This window comes from Chrysochloris asiatica, unplaced genomic scaffold, assembly GCF_000296735.1.
Source record: "Chrysochloris asiatica unplaced genomic scaffold, ChrAsi1.0 scaffold00007, whole genome shotgun sequence".
Lineage (NCBI taxonomy): Eukaryota > Metazoa > Chordata > Mammalia > Afrosoricida > Chrysochloridae > Chrysochloris > Chrysochloris asiatica.
In genome coordinates, this window is record NW_006408525.1 from 29,766,399 (window position 1) to 29,792,835 (window position 26,437).

The 26,437-nt window shown below is 54.2% G+C and overlaps 1 protein-coding gene across 1 annotated transcript in view; it reads right to left on the reverse strand.

Moving 5' to 3' along the window:
* The window catches only part of HDAC5 (histone deacetylase 5), a 29,305-nt gene extending 4,024 nt beyond the window's left edge, over positions 1 to 25,281 (reverse strand). The window contains exons 1-15 of the mRNA XM_006832725.1: positions 25,260 to 25,281; positions 18,151 to 18,222; positions 6,461 to 6,720; positions 6,228 to 6,372; positions 6,026 to 6,140; positions 5,483 to 5,613; positions 5,195 to 5,341; positions 4,993 to 5,105; positions 4,559 to 4,690; positions 4,142 to 4,364; positions 2,834 to 3,045; positions 2,358 to 2,639; positions 1,520 to 1,685; positions 751 to 884; positions 317 to 437 (exon numbers count right to left, since the gene is read on the reverse strand). Of these exons, the coding sequence (XP_006832788.1) occupies positions 317 to 437; positions 751 to 884; positions 1,520 to 1,685; positions 2,358 to 2,639; positions 2,834 to 3,045; positions 4,142 to 4,364; positions 4,559 to 4,690; positions 4,993 to 5,105; positions 5,195 to 5,341; positions 5,483 to 5,613; positions 6,026 to 6,140; positions 6,228 to 6,372; positions 6,461 to 6,720; positions 18,151 to 18,222; positions 25,260 to 25,281 (2,275 nt within the window). The remainder of the gene's footprint in view (positions 1 to 316; positions 438 to 750; positions 885 to 1,519; positions 1,686 to 2,357; positions 2,640 to 2,833; positions 3,046 to 4,141; positions 4,365 to 4,558; positions 4,691 to 4,992; positions 5,106 to 5,194; positions 5,342 to 5,482; positions 5,614 to 6,025; positions 6,141 to 6,227; positions 6,373 to 6,460; positions 6,721 to 18,150; positions 18,223 to 25,259) is intronic.
* Positions 25,282 to 26,437: the final 1,156 nt, after the last annotated feature.

Here is a 26,437-nt window from a genome sequence, read left to right on the forward strand (position 1 = left end):
CCACACGCTATGCCAGTTAGAATCTGTCTGTCCCACTGAGAACAGGGGGACATCCTACCTCTAGGGGCAGATGGCATAGAGAGACGACCATGATAAGTTGGCAAGAGAAGCAAACCGCTCCCCTGTCACCAAACTCGACTCTGTCACCTGTCACCACCAGCTTGCTCTGTTCCCGCTGTATTCTGTGGCTATGCCTCTGACAGCATCACACCCGTGCCACCCAAGCCAAGGGAACAACTGTGCTTACCCTCAGGACCCACCTGGCTACCTGACAGCCCCTCCCCAGCCCAGGCCCACCCAACACCCTGTGGCTCACCTAGCAGCTTCTTGCTGTCCAGCTTCTGTCGGTTGAGGGGGCTGGTCCCATAGAGCAGAGTGTGGTACTCGGAGTGCACCGTCTGGATCTCATCCAATGTGGCCTTGCGGCCCCGGACCCGCTACCAAGAGAAGCAGGAGGAGGGGTCACTGTAGGCCCCACTTTTCAGATGCCCAGGCCCTGCCCACTGCCCCACCTCCTAGAGCCTAGGGAGCCACTTTCTGGCTTAAGGAGATCCAAACATTTTTGAGAAAGTGTGCCTCACTCTCCTGGTGCCCTCCTCACTCAGCTGGGAACCCTGGGGGGAAGCAAGCTGCAAGAGGATGTCCAGGGACTGGTGCCAGATTGGGTTGTAAAAAAGGATGAAGAACCAGAGAGAGAGAAACGAAGCCTTTTAGCAATTTGAGTCGAGGACTGACGGTAGGGGCACCTACCTCGCACTTGCTCAGCAGGCCCGTCTCCTGCAGCCGAGACCAGATGCTCTGGATCCGGCCGGCATGCTCGGGGTGCACGTGTGTGTTCCCACACATGCACTGGTGCTTTAGCATGAACGTGTCATAGACCACACCTGGGGCAAACGGATGTGTTGGCTGCTGCAGCCCAGGGTGCAATCTGGCCCAGCAGACATCCTCTGCAGAGCTCACCAAATTCTCCCCAAGCACCCAGGCGACCCTCCCACACCTGCACCCCCTCCTCAACACCCCCTAGTCAGCCTCAACACCCCACTGACTTTGATCTCCCACTGTGCTCACAGCACTGAACGCACCTCCACCCTAGCAGCCTATCCTGCTTCCCACTACTTGCTACTCCCCTTCCTGTGCACTTCCCCACACCCCCACTGGAAAGATGCAACCATTCTCAGAGCCCCAAGCCCTGCACATGGTGACTGCTTGGGAAGGGCTTTCTGGACCCGAGCAACTGAGTCCATATTCCTGACCTCCCAGGAGGAAGGATGAGACCCTGCTGAGACAATGGGTTCTCTCTACAGGAGCTTCAGGGCTGGGGGGTGGCAGTGCAAATCAGGAGTTCCCTCAGTGGTGGGGGGACCAAAAGAGATGCTTTGAGGGATAGGGGGCTGACCGCCCTCCCAGCTGGGAGACAGCAGCTATAGGGGGCTGTTGTGCACAGGAAGAGAATGAAGAGGTGAGGCCCCCACCTTGAGCCTCACAAAGGAAGAGCACAGCAGGGAGTGGTGAGGCTCACCTGTGGTAAAGAGGTGCTTGGTGGGCTGGTCTGTGGGGCTCTTTATGCCCCCAGGGGCAGCGGGTGAGGACTGAGTGCGGCCCAAGGTCTGGTGGGGCACAGTGACCAAGCTGAGGGGTGCCTGGTACACCTGTAGTGGCTGCAGTTGCTGGGCCTCTGAGAACACCTGGGAAGAAGGAGCCAGGAGGCACCTGGGTAAGGCTCAGCCCACGATGAAGTGAGGGCAGGTATCATAGGGCCTCCAGCAAGGTCCAGATTCAGCATTTCTCTTCCAAGCCTCCAGTTCCCCAGCTCCTCCCCTTCCTCCCTCCAGGGACAAGAGATGCTCCAGCCCTCAACATCAGGAGATGGTGAGGGATGGGGGGACGTGATGAGTCACACCAAAGAGCAGCATTGAGGTAAGAGGCGTTTGGAGGGGGCGGGATGAGTCAGGCCTGAAAGGCTGTGTCCGCAATGAATGGAGGGAGTGCGTGCGTGCATGTGTGCGTGCGTGCTAGGCGCAAGGCAGACTGTAGTAGCAGTGGGGGCGTGTGTGTACACACGCGCACAGGCGCGCACAAAGACCGACGCACAGCCTGCCCTACGCAGGCAGACATGCAGACACACATAGTCACAAGCACACACACACACACAAAGGCAGGATAGTCACACACAGCCTTTGGGAGGGGGCTGTCAGACAGAGACCCAGACAGGGCTCGGGGACCAACACAAGCGGGTTTTATCCCTTCGCCCCTTTCCCTCCTCTACACAGACAGGGAGAAGGAGAAGAAAAGGCAAGAGCAGAAAGAGAGGGAGGAAGGTGGACAGAGGGCTGGCTTGGGCCAGGAGGGACAGGCACCTTTTTGTAACCAGCACTGGACTCTTCCAGATCAGGTCCTTCCTCAGCGCCACTCTCGCCTTCCTCATCCTTGACCTGGATACAATCCTCCTCCTCCTCCTCTTCCTCCTCCTCGTCTTCTTCCAGGTCCTCCTGGGTGCTCTCACTCTCGGTGGAGCCTTCCCGGGGCATGGTCAGGGCTCCATCCCCCAGCAGCGCCTCCTGATGCTCTGTCAGTTCCTCCTCTGTCTCCTCAGGGTGGGTAGTGGGCTGCCGAGGCAGTTCTCCAGTCTTGGTGAGGATCTGGGAGCACAGTAGAGGGGTACATAGCAGCTGGGTGGAGGAGCAGTGACAACCAGTGGCCCCGGAACTTTTCTCCCCGGATCCTGAGCCCCCATGTCAGCAGATCCAGCAGACTCAGCCAGGAACACCCTGGGTTTCCGCGCCCATGTGTGTGCTGCCCAGCCCGGCCAGGCCCCTCACCTCTCCCGTCTCACCTTGCCCAGCTGTAGCTGCTGCTGTTTCTGCTTCTCCAGGAACTGCTGATGCTGCTGCTGCATGACCAGCTGCTGCAGGGCCTGGGGACTCTGAGGCAGCGGCGACGACTGAGTGCGGCTCAGGGGCCGGTGTCGGGGGAGCTTGCCCACCGCCCGCATGCTGGTGGCCACGCGTTCACTTGTCACCAGTGGGGACTGCCCGTGGAGCGGCACTGTCAAGTAGGGAAGGGGTAAACCTTACCGTCAGGGTGCCAGACCCCCATCCCACTCCAGGAACACAGTCTCTTACACCTACCACATTGGCAGGAGCCTGGAGTACCCTGCCCCAAATCTGTGCCCCATTCTTCTTCCTCCCCAGGACTGAACAGTATGACAGCTCAGAGCCACTGCCTCCAGCCTGCCTTCCCAGATCCACCAGTCTCTCCTTTCCATTCAGTGAATTGATTGCACACACGGTCTTAGGCTTTCCTTGTTAACAATGAATAGTTTCTCTCAAGCAGAATAAGACCTTCTGTCAAGCAGGGAAGCCCTGGGGGCCAGACCATGTGTCTTTCAAGCAACCCCCTTCTAATGCCAACAGGTACTTCAGGACTTACTGCTAAGGTTCTGCTGTCAATACCATAACCCTTAGCAACCTGTGACTAGGCATTGAAAGTGTGCCTTAATAGGGAAATACATACTGGGTTTCCAAGACTTGACATTAAAACAAAAGTCTCATTGATAATTCTTCATACGGATTGCAGGTAAAAGTGATATTTAAGATACATTCTGTTATTAAAATTACTTTCTTTTGCTTATGTATTTTTTAATGTGTCCACTAGCAAATATAGCCTTACGTATGAAGCTTGTATTCTAAGATGGGGTTTCAAAAAGTTTGCGGAAAAATGGAATAAAAAGAGACTGGAATACTTCTGTGAGCTTCATGAAGCCCACTCATACACCTAAGGGGCAGTGTGGCTCTGGAGCATAAGCCCCTGAGGGCAACAAGTCTGATCGAGAACAGAGCCTGGCACATTGTAGGCGCTCAGTCAATGTTTGTAGAATGGACGGTGCTGTTGGGGGACCTGGGATGTGTCTCTGGATGCTGCTACCTAACCATTGGTCTTGGTAAGCGCCATCGAGTCAGTTCCGACCCACAGCAACCCCGTATAGGGTTTCCAAGGAGTCACTGGTGAGCTTGAACCACTGACCTTGCAGTTCAAACGGCTTGGCAGTCTAGTGCATTAATCCAAAGCGCAACACCAGGACTCCCCCAGAAAAGACTCCCAACTCCCACCCGACCCAGTGGCACAGTGGCCACCCACTCACCAGCGATGAGGGTGCTCTGCTGCCGGGCCTGCTCCAACAGCAGCACGTGCTGCAACAAGGAGGCATGCCCGTGGGGGCTGGGGTCGCCTTCCAGTGCCACGCCCAGCAAGCAGCCTGGGATGGAAGAAGTGCTCATGAACTTGCCAGTCAGCGCACCACCCTGCCGCAGGGACTGGAGGGCCTGCCTCTCGGCTTCTTGCTGCGTGGACAGCTTCGGGGAGGCCTGGGAGTGGGAAAGGCAGGGATGGCAGGTCAGGGAGGAGTTGAGAATGCCTCCAGTGCTGCCAACTTCAAACCAGCAGCCCTCATCACCTTCCCAGCCCCAACCTCTGAGGGGCCATCTGATCCCACTCAGACCCTTGGAAGGACCAAGCCCTCAGCTCCAGGGAGAAGAGGGGGTGTGTGTCCTGTACTTACAGTGAGGTGCGAGTTGGTGACGGTGACGGTGGCCTGCAGCCCTAGGGAGATGTTGGGCAGAGAGGGGGACGTGTAGAGGCTGAACTGGTTGGGGGAGCTGTCCAGAGGGAGGGCCCGGTGCTGGGGAAGCATCTGGGGAGCAGTCGGGAGAGACAGGCATGAGCATGGGCAGAGGAGATGGCCATGGAAGGGTTGAGGCCCAAGTTTCTGAATGGTGCCCTGCTCCCCGCACCCAGCGTCCCAACTAGAGGTGATGGAGAAATCAGGGCCCTTCACAGGTCTCTCAGGACACCAAGCCCAGTCAGGGACCCTCCAGCCCATCCAGTCAGGCAGAGGTCTCTGCTTGGCACTCTCAGCAAGACAGGAAAGAGCTTCCAAGAAAAGGGAGGAGCAGCTGTGTCCCCACCCCACCCTGCCCTTAGCTGGGCCTGTACCTCGGTGGGGATGTTGGGGACTGAGCCAGTAAAGCCGTTCTCAGCGATAGTGCTGTGGGAGCCGTTGGGAGAGCTGGGACCAGAGCCTGGTGCGCTGTTACATACGGAGGACACTGCGGGAGAAGTGGGTGTCACCTAGACCTGCTCAGAGTCACTGCCTACACTCAGGCCCTCAGAACAGGGACACAAGAGGAGTCCTTACCTCCAGGCCCGGCACCTGTGATCTCAACAGCTCTCTTCTTAAAGGTGCTAATGATAGTGCCATCCTTGCGGCGTAGGAGAGGACTGCTTCTCCGCTCAGCTACCTTCTGCTTTAGCCTTGAACGCACTTTCAAGTTGGGTTCAGAAGCTTGGGAGAAGGTAGTCATGGTTCAGAGACATGCCCCACACCTGGGCACACACCTGTAGCCCAGCTGTATCACAGCAGCAGCCCTTCCCTCATCACAAGCTCTGAGGGATCTCATTCCCAGGAGGCCAGTGGGACACTCACCTGTTTTGCGGAGGGGAAAGTCATCGCGGCTGTCGTAGGGCCCAAGCAAAGGCAGTTTGTAGGAGGGAGGCGTCCCAGGGGGGCCGCTCTGGGGAGGGGAACTCTGGTCCAAAGAAGCATGGTGGGCTCCCCTGTAGAGGGGACAGAAGAAGAGGGTAGGATGCTGTTGACTGCTTCTGAATCAGTCATCTGGCAGTCTATGTTTATGAAGCCCACCGTGTGTAACTAATAAACTAGGTGCCACCAAACTGTTTCCAATTCCAATTCACGGCAGCTCCACATGTGTCAGAGTAGAACTGTGCTCCACACGGTTTAACGGCTTTCTGAAGTAGATCACCAGACCTTTCTCCATAGTTGCCTCAGGTCAGATTCAAATCTCTAACCTTTCTGTTAGCAGCCATGCACTTAAGCCCTTCAACTTTTGTGCCTCCCAAAGACTCCTTCCCATTGTGTGTAGGGACAGGAAATGGATCTTGGGGAGAGCAGTCAGGAGAAACCAGGGCTGGGGAGGGTCTCATCCCCTGGGAGAGACTGAGGTTTTACCAGCATTTGGGGTGTTGCGGAAGGGAATGGTTGAGACCGCCCGGAGTGGGCTCCTTTGACTTCGACAAGAGGAATTCCTGGAGCCTCAGCTTCACCTCGGTGCTGGCGATGGCACCTGTGGAACAGGGCACAGCTGGCCTGGGTGCTCAGGGCAAAGGTCCTGTGACTGTAGGCAGGGGGTCCGGGAGGCCCCAGGCCTTACTCTCTTTGCTCTTCTCCTTGTTCCGAAGGATGAGCAGCTGCTGCTCTAGCCGCTGCTTCTCCAGCTCCTCCTGCCGCTGCTGCTCCCGCTGCCGCTGCTGCTCCCGTTCCTGCTGCCTTTTGGCTGCCAGCATCTCCTGCTGCTGCTGCAGGGGTGCAGGGGGAAGAGGCGGGTGAGCCGGGCCCGGGCCGGGGTCGGAGGTCTCAGTGACCCCCCGCGCCCCCCTCGCTCACCTTGAGGTGCTTCTGCAGCTGGACCTCGTGTTGCCGGGTCAGGTGGTCATGCTGCTTCTGGAACTCGGCAAACAGGAGCTGCTTCTGCAGCTGCTGCTGCTGCTTGAGGGCCAACAGCTCCTGCTGGAGTTGCTGCTCCCGCAGTGCAGGGTCCACGGGGCCAGCCAGAGCCCCCCGAAGCTCCACAGGGCTGGGGCTGCCTCCACTGCCACCCCCCAAGGAACTGGGCATGACTGCAGGCAGTACTGGTTTCACCTCCACTGTGGGGAGAGGGGACAGAGAGAGTCAGTGGGCCTGGGGCCCAGGGAGCTACCAGACAGGACTTGTAGAAGGTGGCCTGCCCAGTGGTCCTTCCTTAAGTGATATGGCGCCATGGGCATCTATAACAGGAAGCAGATGGAGAAGGAGGAAGCCTAGATTCAGCACGAGGTCATTTTCACTGAAGTTAACAGCACTGAGTACTCATGGGCCAGCATTTGATATGAATTACTCACTTACAACTCATCACTACCCATGAAGTATGCACTATTATTACCCCATTTTACTGATGAGGAAACAGAAGTTTAAATAATTTGACCAATACAGCCAAGTAAAAGCAGAGTTTGTTAATTGTTGCAAAAAAAATGTACAGCACGTTTGCCAATTTAACATTTTTCAAGTGTACAATTTAGTTAGTACAATCAATTACACTATACAACCTTATTGTGCACCCATCACCAATAATCACTGTCAAACTTTCCAGCCAACTTCGGCCTCCTCCCCTCTCTCACCCCTACCCATAAAGAAGCCTGTACTAAAAGACTTACTGGGAACAGAGGTGGCTTATAGAATGGGAGGGTCTGGCAGCCAGGGCCCTGGGTAGACCTGGAGATCCTTACTGTCTCCCCTGTTCTCTGACCCCTAACCAGCGTGGGCAGAAGGAGTAGGAGGTGGTGGCTCTGGGGATGGGGAGTGAGGTGAGAACAGGGGGCTTCAGGGAAAGGGGGTTCAGGGCAGCACCATGCCAGGGACAGAGTGGGGTGGGAGGCTGGGAGTCAGACTGGTTTCCTTTGCCGGATTATCTCCTTTCAACAGTTTTATTGTAATTACCCTGAAAATGCCTCTATATATAGAGTGAGCCAAACAGCAGCTGTGCCTGGGGGGTGGGGGGGTGGGCAGGGGGGGAGTAAGAGAATGGGCGGGCAGGAGAAAGGGAGAAGGTGGGAGGAGGAGACAGGAAAGGAAAGGGACTCAGACAGGAAGAAGAGTGATGGGGAAGGGGAGGGCTGAAGCTGGGGCAGAGATCACAAACTCCAGGGAAGGGGGAGGGGTGGGACCTGCAGGGGGCCCCAAGGCCTTGGGTCTAGGCCCCCAAGTGGACAATGGGCCGAGGAGCCCTAGGGAGTGGCCAAAGGTTCCAATGCCTTATGGGAAGACTGGGTCTTGACCTCTTGATTCCTGTACACTGTTGTCTGGTCACTTCCCACCACTGCCTGTTGCCAGAGCAACTGGGCAAACACCAGGCCAGCAGGGAGCCCCAAGCCCAGCCCACACCCCACAACGCCTCCTGACACCAGCAGGAAGGAGGAAATGAAGGAGGCAGGACTGACCCCATCTTGTTTCTTTTCTACTTCTTTCTCCAAAGAAAGCCTTTACTTCTGCTGCTCCAGCCCAGGGAGGCCCCAGCGAGCTGGGATGACTCTCCTGTGACCAAGGAGCCCCTCCAGCACAGGCCTGGACAGGGGTGGGCCCTGAGGGCTGCCAGTGTCTTCTGCTCTTGTTTTGTCTCACCAAGGTGGGCTAAGGAATGAACTAAGGGAGGCCAGATCTATGGGGTCTCTCTGGGGACCAGGCACAGAAGGTCACCCAGGCCGGGGCCAGGTCTATAGAGGGGTTCAATCAAGCCTGAAGGCAGCCTCTGGGGGCCCTTGGCAGTAGGGGAGAGGAGAAGGTGAAGCCCCAAAGCCACCCCACAGCTCTGCTAGGCACGTTCCTTTGTGGTTTGCCTGCCAGCCGCATTGACGACTCTGTGGCCAGGAGGCCAGAGCCACATCTGCAGGAGAGGCCAGATGTGGCCAGGAGGGTGGGGTCACTCACTCACTTTCCCTCCAGACCCATGTCCTGCCCCAGCAGCAGGAAGAAGGGCCTTTCTGAAAGCGACTGGTCCCAAGCCAGAGTGAACAGCAGGGTGGCAGTAAGGAGTTGGGGTCTCCCCAGTCCCTGTAATGCTCAGCAAGGCCCCCAGCAGGCAATGGAGCTCACTGTGCACAGGAAAGAAAGGTGACCCTGGCCCATGGCATTCTGATCACTACGCCAGCCAAGTGATAGACAGACTTCAATCTGCTGCTTCAGGCAGTGCTGAGGAGGAAGCAGGCGCCAGGCCCGCCCACCCACCTGAGCAAGGGCAGTCCTGGCTTCCAGCAGGTATCCTTGCCTCAATCTGGAGCTGAGACCAGGCATGGTGCTTTCCCTCAAAAAAGGGCGTAGACTCAGGAAAGGGAGATCTCCCGCCACCGCCACCACTGCCACTGCCACTGCCGCTGCCCCTACCGCCACCCCGCTAGAGCAGCTGTAGCAGAGCCACCCTGCCTGCAGTGGGGACCGCAGCCCCATTGGTATGCAGGTGGTGGGGCTGTCCGACGGCTTAACCATGGCTGATTCGCATGCAAGCAGGAAGTGTGGGTGACTGGAAAACATGAACTTGCAGGGCCTGGGGCACCTGAGCAGCGTGTAGCACCCAAGAGTCTGCCCAGGGGATCATGTGGGGCAGCTGGGGTCAAGGAAGGACAGCGGTGGGCACAAAAGCCCCTGAATGTAGTCTGTGGAGCAAGAATGTAGAGCCTGGCTGGCCGGCCTGGTACCCCCTCAGGATCTGTGCCCTCTGTCAGCTTGGCATGAGCAGGCCAGGTGGCAGCAGCTGCCATCAGAACCAGGCACCTGAAGGGGAAGTGGGTGTGTTATGAGAGGAGGAAGAGGCTCTTGGCCGCCTCCTGGTGGGCCAAAGAAGGTTGAAGGCCCTCAGGAAAGAAAGGGAAGAGTAGGTCGGGTACAGGTCCCTAAGGGGGACCACTGGTTGGAAGTTCAAGACGACCAAGAGCCCTAATAAAAGGCCAAGGATGGGCTCAAACAGGCAGCCAAGGCCCTAGGTTTTGCCCTCACCCATGTCTCATGGTGACAGAGAGACAAAGGGCACAGAGAAGAGACCATATTGCCAACACGGCGACCCCTGCAGGGGGAGGAGATGCTCTAAGGACAGATCTGGGAGCAGACCCCGGGTCATACTACCTGCCTCTGCTCCATACTCTTCCCCTTCCAGGGGACTCTGACCACTCTTCCTGGGAGCAGCAGCACCAGGAACAGGAGACAACAGCATCCTGTCCCCGGCCTTCTGCAGGATTGGCTCCCACTGTCTCCATGGAGAAGCCATGCCCAGGTAGCTGGGAGGGGGCTTCATGCTTCCAGCCATTGGAGCAGTCCCACAATATCCCTACAATCCCACTCCAGGCTCTAGTTTAGAAGAGTCTGCCTGGCCAGCACATGGGTACCTGGGCAGTAGTAACATCTTAGTGGTACTTCATTTCTACCCAGCTGGGCCTCCATGACCCCATCAATCCAATGAAGGCTTCCAAAGCACATCAAGGCACGGCCTGGCTCCCTGGGGAGACGCCACAGGTGCTGATGGGGGCAGGAGGGGATGCTACTCGCGCCAGCACAGCACAGCCTTAGGTTAGCAAGAGGGTGTCCCAGCAAAGGGTCACTGCCCCCAAGCTGACCAAGGGCTGTGGGGCATGAAGAACAGGTTTCAGCAGTGCCTTGGGGAAAAACTACAAAATAAATCTAGCTGCCCAAGCAAGGCCAAACCTATCTCACTGCTTGGAACGCACTACAACCCGTATCCAGCACTAGGCCTTTCATGGAGATACTGTCTCCAACCTCCAAACCCTGCGATCCACACTCTGGCCAGAGAGCAGGAAAGTGGCATCTGACTTCCTGTTAAGGATTGAATTGTGTTTCCTAAAAGATTCCACTAATTTCGTTTTTCTACCAACTTTTTGAAGCCCCATCAGATATGTGTTGTAAATCCTAACCCTTATAGTCCAGAACCAAACCCACTGCCATCAATTCGAGTCCAATCCTATAGAACAGAACTGCTCCATAGACTCCAAGGCTGTAAACCCTTACGGAAGCAGGTTGCTACATCTTTTTCCCACAGAGCAGCAGCTGTGGGTTCAAACCACTAAGCTTTCGCAGTTAGCAACGGGCTGCTTTAACCACTGTACCACCAGGGTTCCTTCTAACCCCTGTATTTGTGGTTACACTCCCATTTGGAAAGGGTTTCGTTGGTTATGTTAAGAGTGTTATTGTTAAGTGACATCGAATCGGTTCCAATTCATAGCGACACTGTAGGGTTTCTGAGCAGCGGCTGGTGAGTTTGAACCACCAACCTTGTTCAAACTGACCTTATGGTCACGTGTTTATCCTACAGCACCACGGGTGTGTTTTAAGCCAATCACCTTTGAGATATAAAAAGCAGATTAGAATATAAAAGAGATAGGGGAAGACTGATGCCAAGTCACACGAAGATCACTGAGGGACAAGGACCCTCCCCCAGAGGTGATAGAGAAAGTCTTCCTCTACAGCGGGCTCTCTGAATTCAGACTTAAAACCTCCTAAACTGTGAGAAACCAGTTTGTTAAAGTCGTCGTCCTCTTGTGGCATTTCTATTATGCTGTTAAGTGCCATGGAGTCGGTTCCGACTCATAATGACCCTACATAGAGTTTCCAAGGAGCAGTTGGTGGATTTGAACCACAAACCTAGGTTCAAACTGACCTTGCAGTCTAGTGCTTAACCTACAGTGCCACACAACTCCACGAATAAATGAAGCAAGTCCCCTGAAGATGCCTTAGAGGAAGGGGGAGACATAGTGAGAAGCTTAGAACCTGGTTTTAGAAGGCCTGCTCACAGGAGCCACTAGACACAGAAGCCTGCCGGGTGCACAGAGGAGGCGGCAGAGGCACATTAAGCTGTTTGGAATGTCCACATGAGCCAAAAATGAGGCCGCTGAAGATAAGCCCTGGATCCGAGAAGCTGCCTTAGGAAGGAAAAAAAGCAGTGGAGGGGGGTGAAAGGGACCTTTAAGATCATCTACTTCAACCCCTGCCTCATACAGATGAGGAAACCAAACCTCGAGAGGCTGCCTGCCCTGTGGAAGACACCACAAACTAAGAAGAGGCCGAGCAGGGGTGGGAGCCCAGGTGTCCCAACTTACAGCGCAGGCAGGTTCCCCTCTTCACATAAACATGTGCAGTCTGCGTGGAGACTCCCAGCCACCAACACTGCTAACTGTCCCCTTGGAGGGCAGCCCCCACAGCCCCAGCACTCCTTCACCAGGCTGGGGAATCCGTAGCTTCTTCCAGAGTTTAATTACCCCATACTGTATGCACTGGGGCTGCTAACCACAAGGACAGCAGTTCAAACTCACCTGCTGCTACTTGGGAGAACTATGAGGTTACCTGCTTCCAAGATTTACAGCCTCGAAAACTCTATGGAGCAGCTCTACTCTGATCTATAGGGTCCCTTGAGTCAAAATCAAATGGATGGCCATGCGTTGTTCCCTCTGCAGAATGGGCAAAGGCTCTTGTCGCTGTCCTGGCCTCAAGGGAGTTTGGAAGAAGGCAGAGAACAGTATTTCAAAGTCCCTGGCTGATGACGCCAATGACCCCTCCCCACCAAGGATAGCTTTCCCATGATCTATTTCTGGGTTCTGACAGGCCTAGCAAGGCCAATTTAGACTCAACAGGTTCTGCCACCATTCAGATAGATACTGCCACACGTGCAAGCTGGGTATGATTCTCACCTAACAACTTTTGCAACTCCTCATTAATGTGCATGAGCACACGTCACCTAATGGTTAAGAGCCAGGAGTATGGAGTAAGAGAGCGCCAGGGTTCACATCAGGCTCCGCCACTTATAGGGCAAAGCAGTAAGTTCCGACCTGTGCTCATTCAGACATCTGTGAAATGGGAGTAGTAATAGTACCTGCCTCCCAAAGTTGCTAGGCTCCAGAGAGATAATCCATGCAGAAGAGCTTGGCCCAGGGCCCAGTAAGATCTCCAGAGATGCGAGTCAGGGCTATTATTAATGTGCTGGATCCCTGAATTACAGGTAGTCCCTGGATTATGACGATTTCCATTCCTAAAGTCTGTCTTTACGTTGACTTCGTACATAAATCGGCATAGTAACGTTAATACCTACTATCAGTCAGATATTCATATTAGAATATATATAGCACATAGCATGGTTTTCTATACACAGAAATGTTAAAGAAGCACTTCCAGATACACTAAAACATAATATTATTATTAATAATAATGTCATGATTCACATGGCAAAGTAGCATCCATTTGTTATTATGAACATTTGCACAAGGGGACTTTAAAAAGTTCATAGAGAAATTCCATTATCTTTTTAATTCCAGTTTTCCATGATCTTTAGAAGCTCCCTCTTCAGTGCCTTAGATTTTGAACATACAAGGCTTTATTACACTTGGTCTGTAGTTACTGACTGGATGGTGACACATACAAAACCTAGGGGACTCCCTGGAGCAGGAACTCTACATAGTTCTGGTGTCCTGGACCTCTTTGGCAGCTTAGTGAAGCCCACAGACTGCTTTGCAGAATAAAGTTTCTGGAATGCACAAGATACTTAAATTTATAGGGGACCAAGTTCACACACAGCTTGGATTGTTCCTAAGAATGTCAGGATCAGAATGAGGTCTTAGCTTGTGTTTCAGACTATCCTAAGGTCACTCTGTGGCCAAGAGCTAATCAAAGTGGTCAGCAGTTATGTCCCAATGCCACATCTGCCACGCTACCTGTAGGAAGGGTCATTCTGTCTGCCCCTCTGCAGTTTGGCCTACAACAGTGGGCTCTGTCCCTCAAAAGCCTTACTAACTTAGCACAGCCTGCTCTCAGGGCTCCCAGCTCAAACAGAAATTCTAGCTCAGTTCCCATGTCCTCACTGTGCCCCACTGCAGGCACTATCTCTTTCCCAGTACATCCTTCCAGGAAGAGGGCTCGGGAAACCCTAAGTCTCTCTTCTCTTCAAGCAGAAGGAACATGAAAAATGCTTTCAGAGATGAATGATTCAAATGTCGATGGGCCCCAGAGCTCCTCAACTCAACATGCAGTCGACAGAGGAGGAAAGTGAGGCCAGAGAGGGGGTATTTATCCAAGGTCACCTGAAAAGAAGGTGGAGGAACCAGGACTTAATCCCAAATCTGGCTCCTTCCCTGCCTCCCACTGGAAAACAGAAGGGAAGCTCTGACGGCAGCTATGAAACTTAATGAGAGTTGGAATGAGGAGCCAAGCTCTGTACTAAGCATCCAAGATCTAAACAAAGGCATCAAAACCCCAGAGTCTGGGAGTGCACAGGAGCAAAGGGCTAACCCTTGAGGCAGACTATGACTCTGAAGGGGTTCAAGCCTAGGGGACACACAGCCCTGAGGAAGCACAAACTGTTTCTAATTGATGGAGATGAACTTAAGTCTCTGGTCTCAGGATGCTATCAGGAGCAGTAGACGCCCTTCTCCAGACCCAGCCATTTCCAGAAAATACTTGGGCACAGAGCTACAGGCAATTAAAAGGCACATTAACCGTTGAGAGTCTGCAGCTGTTGCTGGGACTGTGTGCTTCACACCTGGGGTGGGACAGCAGGGGCTCTAGAGTACAACCCAGCCCTGAGCACTCAGCAGGGCATCCTGCCGGCATGGCCTCTTGCCATAATCCCCCACCCCGACTGGGGCTTGGACACCTGCTTCCAGGCATCTCAAAACATCCTCTCCACACTGCCAGGCTGCTGGGAGCTGGACTTGGCTCTGGCCTGGAGTGGGTGCAAGGTCCTTCTATCAGGAGTCCTGAGGCCACCGGGGCCTCCCAGGATTGTTGGTGACACCCACTGGCAGGCTATCGGGCCCCGTAGCCCCTGTCCACATAGCTCTTACTCCATGCACAGTTTGAGATCACTCACACCCAGAACTGAGTATTAAAAATGCTGGTTCCTGGGCAGAATCTAAATTTCTATGGAAGCAAAGTCTGGGGATATGCATTTGAATACATTCTTTGGGGAATTCTGATACAACCAAAAGCTTGAGAAGCCCTCCCCAACAGTGTCCCCCAGCTGCCCGCCCTCCGTCCTACTGCTGACCTGACAGCTGTTACAGCTGTGTGTATGGACACGGTTAATCTGATTTCCTATCTGGCAGCTGCGCAGCAGGGAAGGGACAGCTGAAGCCTCAAAAACAAGAAGAGGGGATGAGGTAGGAGGAGACAGTGGCAAGGGAGGTTGTCTGTGTGAAAGGGGGGTTTCAAATGTTCCTGGCCCCCAGCAACAGAGATTGGGCAGAAATTCCTGCAAGAAGGGAGATGGCAAAGTAGTCCCAAGTATTTACTGAAAACAAAGCCTCCTCTTAGAAACCTTAGGAGCTCGGGAAGGCCAAGCCTAGGGCTTTATTCTCTAGAGGCACACACGGACATGGCCATACATAATGGCTGTGCAGGTTACATACTGCACAAGGGAACCCATTTGAAGGGACAAATTGAGGTGGAAATCTAGTCCACACTCCAGTGCCAAGCTATGCACCCTGACATGGGGATGTAGCCACCTGAAATTAAGGGGCACTTTTTACAACCTTCACAGAAAGAGATTTTCAGAGGGTTAAAAGAGACCCTACACATAGACTTGAGGGTAAAGTCTGGCTGTTACCTTACTCTGTGACCGTGCGTAGGGTCCTTAACTTCTCTGAGCCTTCTTATTGGTAAAAGTTGGCTATAAGATCTTCCTAAATGAAACAAGTTAAGGAGAGCATCTAATACCCTTGTCACTTAATACACACTAATGCTAGTTCCCTCCCCATGCTAGTCTCACCCTTCCTACCTTCCCCGTATCCCCATACCTATACACACCTACACACAGCCAGGCTCTGAAGAGCCTGAATATGAGTCTCCAGGTAAAACCCAAACTCCAAGGCCAAATGACATCCATATTCAAATGTAAATGACATCTAAAGCATCCCTTCCTGGGACAAACAGAGTCACACCCTCTTTCAACAGGGAAAGGGAATGGTATACACACACACACACACACAAACACACACACACACACACACCCATGCCTTCCCATAACACCCTGCACACTGCTCAAGCATTAGCTTGACGTAGTCCAGGACAGGTCCACAGAATGGAGGTCAGGGATTCCCCAGCTCTGTGTCCTTGGGAATCCCACACCAGAGGCCAAGCTCCCAGGCACCCTTAATTGACTCAGGATGGACAGACAGTGCTAGGGTCCTGCTGAATTGTTGGAGGGGAGCCATGCAAAGACCCCTCAGTTCAGGAGAACCTCTGCTCACCTCTAGAAGCTGCAATCTGTCCCTTTCCTCAGGTTGACTAAGGCTCTGGCTCATCCACTAGGACATCTCACCATAGCTGTCTATTCACCAGAGAGCCAAGCCCCAGAATAGAACCCAGGAATCCTGCCATCAGCCTTGGACACCAGCCGCTTCGTTCCATCATTCATTCATCCATGTGCCAAGCACTGTGCTGGGAAAATAGCAGTGAGGAAGGCAGCTCAGAGAATAAGGGACGCCCCTAAATAGGGTTCCAAAGACACACTGCTGGAGGTGACAGGTTGGTACCCACTCTGGAGAGCCTCTCCCCCCCGGGGATACCACCTAAGAAAGCATTGATGGACACCTGCTCTTTCAGCCACAGGCTCTTGCATCCTGTCTGGAGATGGATCAAGAGACAGAGAGGGGAGGCCGAGGGGAGGGAACCACCATGCTGCCCAGGCCCTCACGGCCGGGTTGTTTATCTGGGGTGGATTTTTTTTTAACTCAAAGGTTAAAGCGTTTCTATTTGAAACATCTGTTTACATTCCAGAGTTCAAAAAAAAAACCAAGGGAGCCAAGCTCCAGGCCTATATCTGTCCCCAGCCACGTCACAGACACAGCATCAGAGCTGCGCAGGGGGAACATTCTTAGCCTTGTCCCCGAGCCGCTGAGGTGACTCACATCTCCCTCCTGCCAGCATGGACCACACCACCACTCAAAGGCCAGGCAGTTCCAGGGAAGGACAGGGACCTACAGGGAACTGGCCAGGGGTCTGTGGATGGGGCAGGTAGCCTAGGAAAGGGATGGGCGGGGGACCAGTGTGCAAGGTTTCTAGGGGTCTAACTTGAAAAGAGGCAACTGAATAAGCTGAGAAAGAAAGTTCAGGCTAACTGCCTGCTGTTACTGAGAGGCAAGGGACAGCAAGCCCAGAGCAGGATGGATGGAACAATACAGCACTGACCATAGGGAAAGGACAGCCGCCAGGCAGATGCTCTGCAGGGCAGCACTTTGCTTTCTACCCGGGGACTTTGGGATAGGAGTCAGCAGGTAGAGCCTTTAGCTAGAGCTATAGGCTCAAGTAGACCAGTGCTATGACCAGCCCTATAAGTTTATACATCCATCCCAGATGCCTGGGTGGGGATTCCCATCCCAGGAGATCCTGAAGGGTTGGCTAGGAGACTACATGGGCATCCCTGCCCAGGCAGATTGACAGTTCTTGTTGCAAAGATTTCCCAAATCTTCCCCAAACATTCATTCTCTGCCATGCCCCAGTTCAGCTGCCTTCTGATCCCTGGACAGCTACAGACACACACAGCTTCCCTCTTTTCATTTTCTAATTTGAGGCCTGGGACCCACACCCACGTATCCAGAGGAAGGACTCCCTATACAGACACCCACACCCAAGTGCCAACAACTGCCAGGAGGGGCCCAGCGGGCAGGAATCCAGCAGGCCCCTCCCTGGAGGAAGCATCTTGTGGTGCAGGCCTGGTAGGAAAGCAGTGCCAGGAAGACCTGATGCTGCCAACAGGTTCCTGTTGGGGGGAGGGAGTGGCTGAGCTCTGGGGGACCCTGCTCCCAGCTAAGCACCAAAACAGTTCCTGCTAAGAAGGTGGCAGAGGCTAGGGGATTCTCAAGCCCTTCAGAGCCAGAGTCACCCTATCACATGACATGGGAACAAATGAGGCCTGGGGGTGAAGTGAGATAAAGGGGAGCCAGGTCCCCAACATCCCAGCTGTCAGCCCTCAGCCTAACTCAACCACAACTGCACTGAACCTTCTTCCCAAGTGTCTGATTTCCAGGGAGCCCCCCTGACTAGGGACTTGTGGAAGCCAAAGCATTTTATCCCCTGCCCCTCAGGATCCTGCAGGAGGGGGTACTGGGGGCCTTTATTGGTATGGACACCCCAGCTCTGGCTTCTTCTCCTGCCCAGGCTTGAGGAGCGGACAGCCTGGAGGCAGGTTGTTGGCCCACTTCCTCCCCTCTGACCACAGTGCCAAGTAGGCCAGGATGCGCTCATAACCCTCTGCCCCCACTGGGGATGCCGACCCTGCCAGCAGAGAGGCCGCAGGACCCAGAAGAAATGTAGAGTGCAGTCCGGGGGCGTGGTGAGAAGGCAGGTTCTGGGCCAGGGAAGACAGGGGCAACAGGCCAGGAAGCCCCACTCTGCAACTATGGCTCCCCCAACCCCTCATGTATTGGCAACAAAGTTCTAGAGCAAGATCTAAGCAGGAATTTGTCTGGGCAAGGCCAGGAGCCAGGTGCTCAGTTGCTGGGGCAGGGATATCTATCGGCAGAGAGCAGGCAAAGACACACAGAGGCACTTACCTGCCACAGGAATGCTGTGTAGAGGAGTCCGCGGCAGGATTTCCAAGGATGGTTCCCGGCCTGACATTCCATCTGCTGAGAAACAGGATTCCGTCTCATAGATGGTCTGCAGCATCTCCACCAGCCCCCGCGCCTTGGGCACCAGCAGCATGCCAGGGAAGGGGCCGCCTGAGGCGGGAACCAGCCAGCGGAAAGGTGGTCCGGGAGGGGCCCTCACTGCTCAGGGGCTCCCTCAGGCCACTGCTGCTAGGACCCTGGCTGTGGGTGGTGCCTCATCCGGCCCTGGTGCTCCTGGCAGCAGGAGGAGCCCAGAGGCCCTGGGCTGCAGGCCTAGCTCTCCTCTAGAGGGGCATCTATGGGCAGCTTGTGCCCCGCTCGCTGAGCTGGGGTGTTGCTGAGCACTCAGGGGACAGGAAGGGGAGTTCGACAGGCAGGCGGGCTCTGTGTTCCCTCCCCACGCTGGGTGACAGCTCTGGGCCCGGCTCCCTGCTCCTCCTTCCCGAATGAGCCGCCGGCAGCTGGCAGAAGACTGAAATAGCAGTTGGGGGAGGGCCCTGTCTATAAATAGGTGGAGCATGCTCAGGGAGCCGCCGGCCCGCTGCCAGGGCTCCTGGCCTGGCGGAGGCCCCATGGGGGGAGGGGGAAGGCGCGTTCCTCCCCAGGAGGAAGCGCCCAGCAAGGGGGATGGGAACGGGCAGGGCCTGCATTCAGAGCCAAGGCCACAGAGCTAGGTGGCTAGAGGCTGGACTGGGGACTGGGGACATGCATAGGCCAGGGTACCCAGTCTCAAAGCAGCTCTGGCTGCTCCTCTTGGCAGGCGAGGGACTAGAGACCAACAAGCCAGATTCCATTCCATGTTCCCTCTAGTCACACAGAGTAGGTAAAGGAACTGGGAGGGTCTAGGACAGGGTGGCAGACAGGGCCACCTGGCCTAACCTTGTGTCTTCCCTGGAGCCCTTCTAACAGGCAGATGGGCCTCTGGTTAGCTTCTACACGGTTTCCTCACTCCAAGCTGGGAGGTGCCTCCCCGCCCCCCAACCAGCAGGAGACCCCTGAGGAGCAGCTTAATGGCAGGTCCCTACTATCCATTCTATGTCTTCCAGAGGCTCCTTCCAGGGGGCAGGGAGCGTCTTCCAGGGCAGGCTTCAGCCCAGCCCAGGCAAGGGAAGCTTGTGGCACCTGCCCATTCTCAGGGAACAGGTAAAGTGCCAGGTGCAATGCTAAGAGCATCACATGTCTCATTTATTCTGCATGAGGAGCTCAGGAGACGAACAGGACCGTAGACACACTACTACTTAGACCGGAGAGCGGGCTGGAAAGTCGGAGGCTCAAGGCTGCTCTAACCACCAGAGCTCCCTGTCGCGCCCACAAGGAGTGCATGGATCTGTCCCAGGGTTACTGTTAGCAGGCACAATGACCCCAACACCCAAGCAGAGTCAAAAAGCTGCCAACATCCAGCCACTCCCCACTTGCCTCATCCCTGCTCCTGGGCCCTACTGGGCCCTGGGCCTGAGGTCTGACCACCCGCTTCTCAGCCATGCCACCCACTGCTGCAGAGATCTCACTTGGCCCCCTGACCTCACTGGAGTCTTTTAATAGCCTGGTTATTCCTGGGCCTGTGTCCCCCTCCCCCTTCCTGATGTCACAGTTGCTATTTTGGACCCCCCTCCTGGTCCCTCCTTGCCCCCCACTTGAGGCAGAGAGCCAGGGACACCTGTCCTCTCCCTGGACTGGATGACCTCACGGGAGCCCAGGAGGAGCTGGCCAACCAAGGACACAGTGGCTGAGTTCCTAGAGCCCACTTTCCCAGCTGGCCTCTACCAGCCAGGGATGGCAGGGGGGCCTCCTGTCTGGAGCAGCATACAGACGGAGGTAGGCACTCCCACTCCAGACTGGTTGGCAGGGGTGCATGGTGGATGGGGCGGGTTTGGACTAAACAGGGGTTTTGAGCCTCAGTTTTTCAACCAGAGAAAAAAGGCAAGGGAGTAGCATTCCCTACAGGGAATGTCTGGTCATGGCACACATCTCAGGGAGGTCTGGGGACCCGTTCACTACCCCCACCCCAGGCCTTGCCTCAACCTGGCCAACAAGGCCCCTTCAGCTTGTGATGGGCATTAGATTCAAGGAAGCCCTTCCCAGCCCAATACTCCACCCACCTATATGCTAGAAGCAACCGGAAGGGCTGGCTAGCCCGGTACTGGCTCTCTCTGCCTGCCCCAGGCACAAAAGTGTGTTGGGGAAGCCTTGTTCTGGAGGAAAGGGAATTAACCAATTATCATAATTCAAAAACAGGGTCCCCAGAACCTGAAATGGCTAGAAGCCAAGCAAAGAGGGCTCCTTGCTTAGATAAGACAGCAGCATCCAGGAGACTGGACAGCCAGAAGGGTCAGAGCTAGGAGCTCAGAGCTAGGAGCTCAGGGCTGTTTCCACTTCCAGTAACAGCATGAAGTGGGAAGCGAAGTGTCAGACACAGCCAGGTGATTCTCCATGCAACTCCCAGACTCCTTGAGAGGCATCAAAGGCAGCCTCTGGGGTGAGGACAGTGTCTTCCTTTCTCCTGAGATTCTAGGACCTTCCTCATATGTGATCTCAGTCCTTCCTGCTAAAGCCCCTTCCCTCAGTTCATTTCTCTTCTCCATCCCTGCCCTTCCAACTTTCCATGTGTCATCCCACAAACCTACGGAGCATGGTGCACATGAGTCTCACCCAGAGACAGCACCACCTCAGCAGATTGCAAGGACCCTGTCCCTTCTTCCGAATCTTCCAATGGTGACTCCTTGAACCTCTTCCAGGCTCCCTTACCTGGACGCAAAAGGATAGGTTAGAGCCCCTTCTTCAAACAAGGTCTGCTTTTCCAACAGTATAAAAAGTCAAGGGCCAGCCCAGGAGCACCCCCAGACAGGGTGGGATCAGGCCACATCATGCCTGTCTGCCCTGAATTTCTCTCCTGCTCTTTGAGCCCAGTCATGCCAGAACCCAAGAGCTGCCATGTGCCAGGTCCCATGCTAGGTGCTGGCTGAACCCTCTCAGTCAGAGGAAAATGAGAAAGTCCAGGAGAATCAGAGAACCTACTTTGGCATCTTCCACCTCCTCTAACAGTTGATCCTGCCTCCTCCTATCATCCCATTCTAAGTCTTCTGTCCCTTTGCAATGATAGAAGGAAGAGGAGGGTGGAGCAGATCCCAATCTCTGGTAAGCAGAGGTGTACGGAGATTCTAAGTGAGGAGAGGACACCAGGAGTCCACTTCCCAGACCCCTGCCCCATGCCAGCACTGACCCACTTTCACCTCCTCGGGGCTGGTTGGCTGCCTTCCCCAGGGGCTCAGTGGCAGAGCCTGAGGCTGGGAGGTAGGACGCCTAGGTTCCTGGCTCCACCCCAAGCCCATGCCCATGCCCCAGTTTCTCTGGTCACCCAGAAAGGAGGGAGCAGATGCCCGCCCGCCTGCCCTCCCTCCTGAGAAAGGGAAAGAGAGAAAGTGTGGAGGGTGTTGGGAGGTGCTAGGCAGGCAGGTGTTATGAAGCTTGTTTCCCTCCCATACTGGGGATGAGGAACCCAGCCGCCACCCAGACTGGCTTGAATAGCCACCTGGCCCTCACTCCTCTCCTCAGAGCAGCGACAGATCAGGAGAAGGCTCAGGGTCCCAGGGCTGCTGCTCCTCCAACCACACAGGTTAGAGTCTCTCAGTCCTCCATCTCTCCTGGGAGAGTATGCAGAAATTATCAGGTTTGGAAAAATGAAGTCTAAATCTTCCAGTCTCCTTATACAAGAGGAGAAGCTGCAGACTAAGGAAGGGTCTCCTCAGGGAAAGGGGCGGCCCCATTGGTGGTCCCTGGCCAGACCCAGGATTACAAAAAGTACTCAAATGCCAGGCATTTCAACGTAGCTGATCAGCTCCCAGTACTGGAGAAGGGAAACTGGGCTAGGTACACTGCTGTCTCTACCTGTTGCTCCTCACCCAGAACATTCTCTAACTTGTTTGCTATGAAGGCAGAGTGGACCATCTAGTTTTCTTTTGTTTCCCACCAGGACAAGCCCAGGGTTTGGAGTACTCGGCCAGGGCTGGTCAAACGGAAGAGCTCCTGCTCCAAGAGGAATGGAGGGGAAACTGAGGGGCTAGCAGAAATCTCTCTGCCTTTATCCAGCCCTGTTGCTCTGCATACCAAGAATGAGGGTTCTGGGGTACAGGGAAGAAGGTGGAGGATGTTTAGGGGCCTGGGGTCTACCAGCCCCATCATTCCTCGTACCCCAGCCTCGGCTCTGTAACCTACACCCTTCCTTCCTGGGGCTCCGGAAGCTCTCTGTGGGGTGTCCACAGGGAGAGTGGATACTCATATGCTCAGACTACAATCATGGTTTCCTTTTACTTCTGTGGAATCCCAAAACACATGGCTTCCACGCTTATGCCAGGCTCTGGGCACCCACAGTCCCAGTCCAGAGCTCTGGGTCTTTCAAAAAGGAAGAACTGTGTGGAGGCTGGCTGCCTCCCAAACCCAGGATAGCCCGAACCCCACAATTGGGAGAGTCAGTCCCAGGACCCCAGGAAAACTTTGGGGAGGGCCTCAAGGGGATGACCCCAAGCCTTGATCCTAGCTTCTCAACAACCCCAGAGTGCGCTTTCCAGTCCATGAACCCCTCTCCCTTGGCCGCTAGCTCCCAACCATGGGGAAGACGGCATCTCCCCCTACTGGGGGGAGCTGGAAAGCCAGCTAGGGAGGCTGACTCCACAGACCCCCCTCAGCAACCACTCCAAAGCTGCCTAATGGCAGCTGGACTAATGGCACCTCCAGGTACCACCACCCTCCTCCCAGTCCCTGCAGAAGGAGCCTCAAGGAGAACTCTGACCACTCGTGCCTAGAGAGGCAACCTGGTTCACTTCCAGATCACTGCAATAAAGCGAATGCTGCAATAAAGCGAATCACATGAATTTTTTGGTTTCCTAGTGCATATAATCTATGAGTCCTGGTATAGTTTTGTAGGACAGTCACTAGACCACAAGGTCGGTTTGAACTACAAGGTCAACGGTTCAAGTTCACCAGCTGCTCCTTGGAAACCCTACGTAGGTTCACTATGAGTCGGAACTGACTTGATGGCACTAACAACAACAAAGTACATATTAAGGGATTCCTAGTGTGGTGCTGCAGGATAAGCACTGGACTGCAAAGCCAGAAATTCAGAACCACCAGCTGCTCCTCAAAAACTCTATAATGGGTCGTTATGAGTTGAAACCGACTCAACAGCACTTAACCACAACAACAGTGCATGTGGAAGTTATACTACAGTCATGAAGTGTATGACAGCATTACGAAAAAGTTTGAACTATTGTGGGAATGGCCAAAATGTGACACAAAAGCAAGAGGTGAGCACATGCCATTGGAAAAAAATGGTACTGATAGACTTGTTTGATGCAAAACTATCACAAACGTTCAATTCGTAAAAAATGCATTATCTGCAAAGCACAATAAAGCCAAGGCCAATAAAGCAAGGTATGCCTGTAACCTCATCTCTCCCAAGTTGATTATTTTCATCTTTACTGCAATGGAATAAAATCCCAAATCAAGGAAACATCCTTCCTGAGCCACCAACTGCTGCCTCTGGTTAGACCCAGTCCCAGTATGAAACAGGGACTAGAAGTAGCTTCTGAGCAGATCAGCATAGCTCAAAAGAAAGGAGCCGGGCCAAGCGCAAATGGCCCAGTCAAGCGCAGGCAGCATCCAGCAGAGATAAGCCAGGGGCTTGGCCAACCCAGCCTAAGAGGGGGAAGTAGAGAGCCAGCTCTTGACAGCCCACCGGCAGCATAGGAAGCACACAGACCCCTCCACGTCTAATACTGAGACCAGCCCCTACAAGGTGGAGATAGGGACCAAAATTCCTAAAGGAGGGGGCTCATCAGGCAACGCTGGCTTGGTGGGCCCTGCTGTCTGCAGTCCGTGACCAATTTGTGTCTTTTTGCGGGTGGCACAGACTTGACCACAATAAATGGCACACGGTCAACCAATCCACTAGCCCCCAACTTCCCTGTACCTGTTGGCACCCTCAGGATTCCAGGTCAAGGCTTCTCCCACACACAACCAACCTGGGGTCCCCATAACAGATGGCCTCAGATTTCTTGTCAAGATGGGGTTGGCGTGCATTCCTCCCTGATGTGACTTCTGTATCATCTGCCAAATGGGCTTCACCTCTAGACTAACCCTAAACGGAGGAAAGGTATCTCTCCGCCTCTTCAGAGAATAATGTGGAAAGATGGGGGATCAGAGGGGATTAAAGCTGAGCAAGACTGACTCTGAATCTTTAAGATTGTACAGAAGGAAAGGAGACAGCCAAAGAGAGAAGGGAGCTATTACTCCAACTACACTGATCCATGACCCTCTGGGAAACTCCTGAGGGTCCAGCTCAGGCCACTTGGACACCTACTCATAAGCAAACACCCAAACCCACCCGTGCACAAAGCTGCCTCGTGTCCCAACCAGGGACTGTTTCTGGCAGCAATGGGCAGGGTCCTAGTTGCAGAGCAGAATAGGAAATATCAGAGCCAAAGAGTCCAAATTAGCAATCCACCATGACCAGGACAAAGAGGGCAGAGGGGTGGATGGTCTACCTGGACTCAAAAGAAAGAATGGAGACTCTTCTACAAATACATCACCCCGCCAACTCCAATACCACATGCCCCCAACACAGAGGGTAAAGCCTGGGGCCCTGCCAACGTCCACTAAAAAAAAAAAAAAAAAAAAGGAGGCTGAGCACTCAGAACACTGCATAGAAATACTTTCACCATTATCCCCAGCCCACGCAAAGCCATTCAGGGGTGCACATTCCCTCTCAGGCCTGCCTGCCTCCCAAATGGGGCAGGACAGTGTCAGCTGACATTTCGGGCCCCTGAGTTGAGAGGGCAAGCATGCAAACAGAGTTGGACTCAGGGCCAGGCAGGATTGTCAGTCCATCTATTCCCAGGGCCATCTCCTGGTCAAAAGCTGTTTCATCTCTACCATTGACTTGCAACGCTTCTCTTCTCTTGACCCCTCTCATCCCTTAGAACTCTGAGACCCTGATAGCCTAGGCTACATGCCTAAAGCTATCCCAGGGTACTCTTCTCCAGCCTCCCAGTTCTTACCAGACTCGTTGGGAGAGTTCATGCCGGCTTGGGCCTGCAGGAAGCTGGCGTTGGGGGCTAGGATGGGAGGGGGCGGAGATGCGGTGATGTCGAGAGACAGACGATAATAGACAGACGGGATGGGAGCCCGGGGCCACTGTGTCTCTAATGCCCATCCGAGGCCATCCTTCAGGCAAGGCGGTCAGGCATTCAGAACAGCATCCCTTGGGAGAGACAGAGCAAGGTTAGACCCACCAATTCAAGACTCTTGAGAGTCAAAGGAGACTTGGAGCAGACTGAGAACAACTGCTCAGACTCACAGGGGATCAGTCAAACGGGCTAGAAGCCTGGCCACTTCGCTTCCAAATCAGTGAGGCTTCCAGCACCCAAGACAATGACTACTTTGGCCACACCCAAACAAGCATCTTTATAAGTGACAATATCCACTACCAGCTGGGAGACCTTAATGACTCCCAAGGGTGCCTGATGTGGGGCTGAGTGTGTGCCATTGGAGAAACTGCAGGGAGGGTTCTGAACTCTGTCCCTGGCAATGGTGGGACACAGAACTGATCAGGGTCCCTGGGAGAAGTGAGGAGATCAACAGGGTTAAGACCCCCACAGGGAGTGTCACTTCTCCCCACTCTATGATCCTTGTGCTACTCCAACTCTGGAATGGGGATCTTGAGATCTCCCATTCAAAAACGGATCAGGGGAAGACTTTGGGAGACGGAGCGGCTGGGGACTCTAGACCCAGAGAGGGAGAGTGGCTGTGTGCTGACGACTAGGGGAGGGGTGAGCAGGCTTGCAGGGTATACCCTTTGGTTGGTTGATGAAGTATGTAGGGGATTGTAACCATGGCAATGAAAAATATACAATAGGATGAATGTAAAGCTAATGTTCTCCCATGTAAACTATCATATAACTCACAATAAAACATTTTTTTAAAAAAAGGGTCAGGGCCAGAAGGTAACCACCTCCCTTCTACCCATGTTGTTGTTGTTATTGTTGTGAAGTGCCATTGAGTCTTTTCTAACCTATAGTAACCCTATATAGGGTTTCCAAGGAGCCGCTAGTAAGCTTGAACTGCCAACCTTGCAGTGGTTGAGACTTGGCAGTCTAGTGCATTAACACACAGCACCACACCAGGAGTCTACCAATGCTGTTTCTAGGAATTTGGAAAGGCAGACATTATCCCAGAA